Source organism: Microplitis mediator, chromosome 8 (assembly GCF_029852145.1).
Source record: "Microplitis mediator isolate UGA2020A chromosome 8, iyMicMedi2.1, whole genome shotgun sequence".
In the NCBI taxonomy this organism is placed as follows: Eukaryota; Metazoa; Arthropoda; class Insecta; order Hymenoptera; family Braconidae; genus Microplitis; species Microplitis mediator.
The window spans coordinates 16,683,180-16,691,955 of record NC_079976.1 but is presented as its reverse complement, the minus strand read 5'-3'; the positions used below and the strand labels follow the sequence as shown (position 1 = coordinate 16,691,955).

Genomic DNA, 8,776 nt, shown 5'->3' with positions numbered 1-8,776 from the left:
GTTAAGTACGATTAAAATGTATAGTTTTAGGTTAAGAAAGAAAAGACTATAGTTCATGTAAGACTAAAATGTATATTTTAGGTTAAGAAAAATATCTATAGTTTATTATGTATTTAAGGTTATCTAAGACTTAAACGTATATTTTAGGTTATAAGTAATAAAAAACACTACATATCAATATAAAAAAAGTTTATTCATTTGTAAATGTAAGTTTATTAATTAATACAGGTTCAATAATGATATTTAATTTATTAATTCTCCGTTTAAATCGTTCTCGATCTCTTGCTGCTTGTTCCCATTCGCCTCTTCTTGCTTGCTCGTGTGCAAATCTCCATACATACATGTGATGTATAGCTGGCATTGGATCAAATTTAACAGTCTTCATATTAGTTTTCGTATGATGTTGCGTATAGGATTATACTCGACTATACGATCATGTATTATGAGGCAGTAAGCTGATGTCTGTGCAGGGAATTGATTTGCGGATTCAAATTCCAGACGAATGTCCACTGGTCCAGATTTTATCGATTCGTTTTGTTTCGAGCAATCGATAACGTACAGCGGTGCTTGTTCCAAAAATTTCTTCTTCGTTAGCAGTGGTTCAGGTTCTTTGTTGTAGTAAGAAATTTGGAAATTTATATACATGTCATACAACAGAGCATATTGATTATTTGCAATGTTGAGGTTTAAATTCCCATAAGGATAACTCTGAGAGTTTAAAAATAATTTTATATCTCTGATGTTGCAATGATCAAATACGCTGGCATTTCTAGTAGCGTCATTTTTTCTTGCTGTTTGAAATCCAAGTATTACAAAACGTGGTTTCTCGAGCTGCGTAGAAGTTTTTACTGCCCAAATGTGCTTCGAAGTATTTGGTAATAGAGGATATTCGTACATCTCCCAAGCACGGAAACTGATTGAGATAGCTGGATCACTTGTAATATAATTCAAAGCTTCAATTTTTTGTTTATCAGCCATAGTTACATATGTTACAATCCACTCGATTTTTTGCAGCGTAATTTTAACTGCTTCAGCATGAGCTCCAGCAGCAGGTGTGGCCACAATGTATGCATTCAAATCAGAATTTGATCTTATTAAAATTAATTCATGCTTTGCATTGATGACAACTTTATGGTAATCTTCAGCAAATCCAAGCAAAAGACTCAGTGGTATAGATACATCAAAGTAGCCATTATCATTGTGTAATTTATTGACAGCTTCATCCATAATCCAACCCGAATTTTCTAGTGTATTTTGTTGAGCAGGACTCAGTGATGTGTATCCTTTCATGAGACTTGTGATGCCAACATTTTTGCTACGATCAATCTCAACACCATTGAGTTCGTAGCGTATTTCTTCAAACATATGACAAACTGTCATGTTGACCATGTGAGTAGTTACACTTACAGCTGTTCCATCAGACTTGGTGACTTTCCCGTATACATGTAATGTACTTTTACTCGGAAGTAGACACAAATCTTGATGTTGAACTGCAATTCTTATTTCATCGCTGTTGTTGAATGTTGATGAAGCATACGGTAGATGAGCATGCGCTTCATAGTGCGCAATTGACTCATCAAAAATTATTTGTCGTTGAATATTTAAGATTTCCGCCGCCGCCGCCATGGTCGTGTACACGTCAAACACCAAAAATAAATTTTTATTTTCTTAATTTTCCACGTAATTTTAGTCCTAGGCTCTGTAGAAACTGAGCGTTCTGATGTGTTAACACCTTGTGAGGTACTCGGCGACTGATGTTGCTCGACCATGCTGCTATCTTTTTATAGCCAGCACCACTTTTTGTCTCATACACGATACCCATTATTTTATAGACTTTATATGTAGTCTTATCGTTATCGTCTCACCTCTGAAATTAGCCAGTTTTCCGTCTTGATCTACAATTCTCAGTCTGAGATTATGTATTGCTTGTATGGCGATCGGTAGATAAATGATGTGTGATGGCAATTCAACAATCTTATATCCAGATGGTACACTCGGGAAAAATTCATGAATAGTGTGAACTTTGCGTTCATTTATGTAAGCACCTGATGTGATGTTGCACTCAACTCTCAGAGCATTGAGTTTTAATATCTTTACTGGTAAATCTGATGAGTGAGTTTTATGTGGTGCAAGCTTCTGATTTGTAAATCCCAATAGCTGATCAATAGAATTTTGGGGTGTAAAATTTACAAATTGATCACATTTAATTTCACTTCTCAATTCATTGTTATTAGCTCTGATGCTGATGCTGAGTCTTCGTAATTTCTTTTGAATGTATTTTTCAATGTCAGTGATTTCGTAACTTCCTGTTGGTATTGTCAAGACTTTTTCTTCAACAGTTTCATATTTTTCAGCTTCTATATCATTTTCACTCACTGAGTCATTTATATTATTATTTTCCGGCACTGAGATACTATCATCATACTTTGTAATTATTGCCGCATTTCTTTTAGCTCTTTTTTTCTTGACTATTTTCTTTTTCTCATTGATGCTATTATCATCATCATTATTTTTATTCACAGGATAAGAGACGTAGAATTTATTAGCACCCACATCAATATTGGGTATTGAATTAAATGTTAATAACTCTACAAGTCCCAGGACATAATTTTTATTTGGTGATAATTCAATTGGAGGGAAGTAGTTGGCCTCCAACACGGATGTAGATCCCGTTAACGTTAATGTGAATGAGTCAGCCATGACTGATGTGCTCTACACAAAGTCACTTCAATTTATAGTTGTCCAGTGAGAAATTTGAGACATAAGTGTCCGCATATAATTGTATCAAAATCCTGATATCTTCTGTGATTATATTTCACGCTACCAACATCGAGATACTCCATAAGATCTTGCGGTGGTTGTAAATTACCAAAACTGTCAAAATAAATAACTTTATCATTATTTTTCTTGTATGCAACCCAATGAGTACCAGGTCCAAATTTATCATCAAGATTTATAATAGCTGATTCGTTTTTTCTCGGACCAGTTTTAGGTAAATCATTTCTCATAAAAACACCGCGAAAGTTTGGAATTTTTAGAGCTTTAGCGTATTTCAGTATGTCGATGTTTGTAAGTGGTCGATGCGGTAGCTCTACTTGTTTTTTGACTTGTATCCTCGGCCTACTGGATATGGTCTCAAATATAAACCCATACCACGTCTGTAAGGCCTCAAGTATAAACCTTTACCCATGGATATTTGCTCCATTTTCAAATTATGACGTTTGCTCTCTTCCAATCGATTTTTAGCAGCACTTGCATCATTTACAGCTTTCGCTATACCAGCAGCACCCCCAGCAAAAGCTCCTGTTGCACTCAGGCCAGCAAAAAGTGGTATTAAAAATGGTAGTACACCACCAACTTTAGATGGAACTGGTAGAATTCGTGGTAGCTGAATATTTTTTTTCCCACCAGATTTTTTAACAGCCTGACGAGCTCCTTTCAACGCTGTTTTAATTGGATCACCTCCAGGAGTCATAGAATTTTTTGCAGCTGTGACAACTTGTCTTAGTGCTACTTGTTTCTTTACACTAGTCTTTTTCTTGCTAGTTTTCCTCTTGTTAGTCTTTCTCTTGCCAGTTTTTTTCTTAGTAGGCTTTTTCTTGCCAGCTGTTCTCTTCTTCAAACCCATTCCGAATCTTTTTTTCATCTTCATGATTTTATTTACACTCCACGCAGCAGCTTTTTCACCAATACCAGCGTCTTTTGCTTGATAACGTTGCCACGCCTTCTCAGCAAGTATTTGATCAGCCTCGTGACGTGCCGCCAAATTTTCACGATCATACGAGTATGCGATATCGTGTTCTCTACACGTAACGTCCAGAGGATTAATTCCGGGATCACCACGAGCTAATCTTTTGGCTAGCTTTGTACCTGGTCCACAGTACTGGTATCCAGGTATGTGTAGTTCAACTGGTAGCTTATTAATTAGACTGTTTATAAAACCTCGACCACTGGTCTTTACACATGTGCTCTCCATAGTAGCAGCATCATGACTGACTTAAAATGATATAAAACCTGGTACTTATAGCTCGCTGAGTGAGTTGTTGTTGTGATCGCAAACAGACAACATGGAGTTTAAAAGTCAAGCAGCCAAGTTACCAGTAATAAATTTTGATCAAATTGTTCAAGGTACCGAAGTGAAAAAAGTTAAGAGACACGGCGCTTTATTGCCGAACAGTGTACGCGCTATATTTTGTGGTCCATCAAATTGTGGAAAAACAAATGCTCTGCTCTCACTCATCATACACCTCAATGGCTTGAGATTTGATAATATTTATCTCTACTCAAAATCTCTGAACCAACCGAAATATAAATTTTTAGAATCACTACTTAAACCAATAGAAGGTATTGAATTTTTTACATTCAACGGGCACGAAGAAGTACTGAAACCTGAAGATGCAAAACCAAACTCATTAATGATATTTGATGATGTCGCTTGTGAAAAACAAGATCATATCAGAGCATACTTTTGTATGGGTCGACATAAGGATGTTGACAGTTTTTATCTCTGTCAGACTTATACACGTATTCCTAAGCATTAGATACGTGACAATGCAAATTTTATAGTTCTCTTTCGACAAGATGAAATGAACTTGAAGCATGTGTATGATGATCATGTAAATACTGACATGTCATACAATTTATTCAAAGACTTGTGTTCAGCATGTTGGAATGATGTCGATGGTAAATATGGTTTTGTCGTGATTGACAAAGACAGTGAACTAAATAGTGGCAGATATAGAAAAGGATTTGACTGTTTTATTAGTATAAATTAAGTTGTACTTGATAAATAGTCATCAGAGATGAAGTGAACTTTAACCCATCAACATGAAGACCGAGGAGCTTTCAAAGCAGAGAGATGTCTTACATCGGATATCTCAGGCTAGTGATGCTATCCGACGGAAGTACAGAATGCTCAAGTTGGGTAAAGACACAGCTGAAAAGGCAATGGGTGAAATGTTTAAGCCTATTGTTACACCTCTGCAGAGTCTAGTCGAGTCGTCTAAGCATAAAATCAAACAAGAAATCGAGCAAGAAGTCAAAGAAGAATTTAAAGATGATAATTCAACGGTGAATAATGATACAGAGTTTGATGATGCCAGTAATTACGATAGTATTATCTCTGAAGATAGAAGTGGGACTCTGGAAGGAACACAAGTATTTCCTGCTGCATCGAGTACCCCCACTAAGCCAGTGAGTGGCGAAATAAAATCATATTTAGCTAAAGTGTATAGAAGAAGTAAAGATATTGACATGAGATATGGTATTCGTCGACGTTTTAATGATTTTTATATTGGTGATTCTGAAATAACTTTTGACGATAATGAGATTAATATAAAAAATAAAAATTACTCTGTGACTCCTGGTTTATTGGAATTATTATTTAAAAAATCGCCAGATGATTCAAAAGTCACGCAGAATGATAAAAATAAATATCTCGAAATTATTAAAATGACAAATACTCATAGAAAAAATTATAAACCAGATGGTAGTTTTTATGAAGACACGACAATCAAGTATAATAATTATATTGCCGATTTTCTCGATAAAAATGCAAACTTATCAAAAGGTAAAGGATTACCTGATTTTATGATTGCGAAAAAGAAAAAATCACGTATGGATTATGTCTACTGGGATGATCCAAATGAACTAGTTGACCGTCTGCGGTTACTCATGGCATCTCAAGCAGCTGGAAATCCAAGTCACACCAATGAAATCATATCAATTATAGAAGAGCTACGAGGAGCGGGAATTATTTATTAGCATCTGCTGTGTCAAATTTATGCCACTTACTTGCTAACTGTTGAAGTGAAAAGAGCAAAAAAATGAGTATCGATATATTTGGACGTTCACTACCAACTGGTGCTGTAATCAGTGGACCACCAGGACCACCTGGACGAGGATTTCAAGTAACTGTTGATCGGCAGTACGATGTTGAGAAAAAGAGACTGTATCATGTTGGCAAACCTGCTGAAGATAGCGATGCAGCAACTGTAAAATTTACACGTGATCTTGTACATCGCGAGTTGTCTCTAATGTATGATAGTATGAGGAATGATCAGTCAGAGATCATTTCATACTTACACTCTCAAGTGGTAACACTCGACTCAGCTGTAACGCTATTAAAAAAAGAAAATCAAGAACTAAAAGTTAAAATAAAACGTATGAAGTCACAAAAAGACTTAATCAGTAGAAATACACAACGAATAAAAGAATTGGAAGCTAAAATTTTTGTCGACAATGGAGGACAAGAAATCAGTAATAGCGTATGAGCTGCACAGACAAGCACGCAGGAATTATCAACGTCGTCATGTTGACATACGAGCACTTGATGAAACTTGGCAAGCTGACTTAGTTGAAATGATTCCTTATGCAACAGTAAACAAAGGAAACAAATATCTGCTAACTGTCATAGATATTTTTTCAAAGTATGCTTGGGCTGTACCGATTAAGAGTAAAAGTGGCAGTGATGTCACCAGTGCTATGAAATCTATATTTCAACTAGGACGTGTTCCAAAAAATCTGCACGTTGACCAAGGCAAAGAATTTTATAATAAAGAATTTCAAGAACTTATGCAACGTAAAAACATCAACATGTACTCGACATTCAGCAACTTGAAGGCATCCATATGTGAACGATTTAACAGGACACTAAAAAATAAAATGTGGCGTGAATTCTCTGCATGTAGTACCTATAAATGGATTGATATATTAGAAGACTTATTGGATACTTACAATAATACCAAACATCGGACAATTAAAATGAAACCTGCTGATGTAACTGCTGCTAATGAAAAAGAACTGCTGGAAAAAATATACAAACCTCTTCAAGCTCAGCAACAAGCGCGAAAAAATAAATTCAAAGTCGGAGACAAAGTTCGAATCAGCAAGTACAAACATGTGTTTGAAAAAGGTTACACACCCAACTGGACAACTGAAATTTTTACAATTAAGACAGTGCAGAAAACAAATCCAACAACGTATAAGCTCGTAGACTATCAGGATAAGCCAATTGAAGGTGGATTTTATGCAGAAGAACTCAGCAAAGTCAAATATCCAGATGTATATCTAGTGGTGAAAATTATAAAAAAACGCGGAAATAAATTGTACGTAAAGTGGCTCGGCTTCGATAGCTCCCACAACAGCTGGATTGAAAAATCTGATCTGTAAATAAACTTTTAAAAATACACTTATATCTATAAAATAAAAACAATTTTTTCATTTGTATATAAATGTTTTATTTATTTATTTAAACACACACACACACACACACACACACACACACACACACACACACACACACACACACACACACACACACATATCCTTAAAACTAATTTTTACATACTTTTTTTGTATACTTAAAAAAACTAATTTTTTTTACATCGATAAGATTTATTTTTTTTTTTTACAAAAGTTTTCTTTTTTTAATTGCTATTACATTTTCATCGTTATCATCATTTTTATCGTCATCATTTGATTTAAATCCCCATGGTAAAGTGTCAGTCGAGTTGTCCAAAAGTTGTCGTTTGTCATCTGTCCAGCTTAAGGCAATTTTGTACTGTGCTACTGTCGTCACGTCATGTTTAGAACTTTTAATTAAGTACTGTTTTTTCGTCAAGTTAATATGATCTTGAAGACATCTATCGAAATCATCAAACGTGATAGTTCGCAACGTAGGACCTCGGATTCTCTTTGCTCGTTTTTTGGTTTCATCGTCATTTAAAATTTTATTAGCGTATAGCTTGGCCCGAAGTCCGTTGAAATGAGTCATAATTTTCCCATTATTCTCATCTTTCATCAGACCTGGGACCTTTTTGTTTGCTAGCGGCATATTGTACGAGTTTTGAGGGGGGTAGTCCGAGGTATCGAATTTTGAAATATCACGTTTCATAATTTCGTAGATGTCTGGTACGGTAAAGTGGTAAATTAAACTGTCAGTGTCCGTATACATCAACTTAGATTGTTGATTTGTCAAGTTCTGTTTGACATAGTTATAGTGGAAATCGTAGATAAATATTTTTGATAAATCTAAAATCGCGAACCCAGTGTAAATGGGTTTATCAAAATATACCTGGGTTGTTTTCATTTCCACTATAACCATATCTTTGTCAAAGATGGTAAGACTATGGAAGTTAGGCTTACAAATGAGGTCTGATGCACCATATCGACCAGACCATCTAGTAACCAATTGAACATCTTTGTGTTTCCTAACATTCTCCATAGTCTTACCGAAGACTGCGTTATTCATGAGTTCGAAGAAATTCTTCTCAAGCTCATTTTGGGCAGCCTTCCTACAGTCTGTATTCTTGTCGATGTATGTCTTTAGCCATGGCGATTGCTCAAATTTAAGTATACGATGAATTTTTTTTAATTTCATACCTAAATCTAAACATTGTTTTAAATTTTCACAGTGAATAATATATCTATTTTTATCAAACAGAGTGGTACATAATTTAGTAGACTTGCTACCTGGTGGTAAAAAGTGCTCAGGACACAATGGTAAATCTTTGTGTAGCTCATGTAGCTCCTGAGGATAGTGCAAGTCTACTTCTAAAATATATCCTACAGTGCCATTGGCATTTAAAAATTTATCTACATTATTGAAATCATTTCCATCAACCCACTCAAATGAGCCTTTAGGTAGTGGCATACTCATCGCTGCACCATACAAATTATTGACGTCAAAATACATCAAGTATGACTCGGGTTTATTTACATCAAATTCATCACCCATGTACCGATTGTTGGCCTTCGCATGCCTATTAGTACACTG

General features: G+C 35.3%; 1 protein-coding gene across 1 annotated transcript; it reads right to left on the bottom strand.

The window, feature by feature from the left end:
- Nucleotides 1–381: 381 nt before the first annotated feature.
- On the bottom strand, nucleotides 382–1,626 carry LOC130673831 (uncharacterized). Its single transcript, XM_057479041.1, has one exon. The coding sequence runs from the start codon at nucleotides 1,624–1,626 to the stop codon at nucleotides 382–384; it is 1,245 nt and encodes a 414-aa protein (XP_057335024.1).
- Between the last annotated feature and the right edge of the window lie 7,150 nt (nucleotides 1,627–8,776).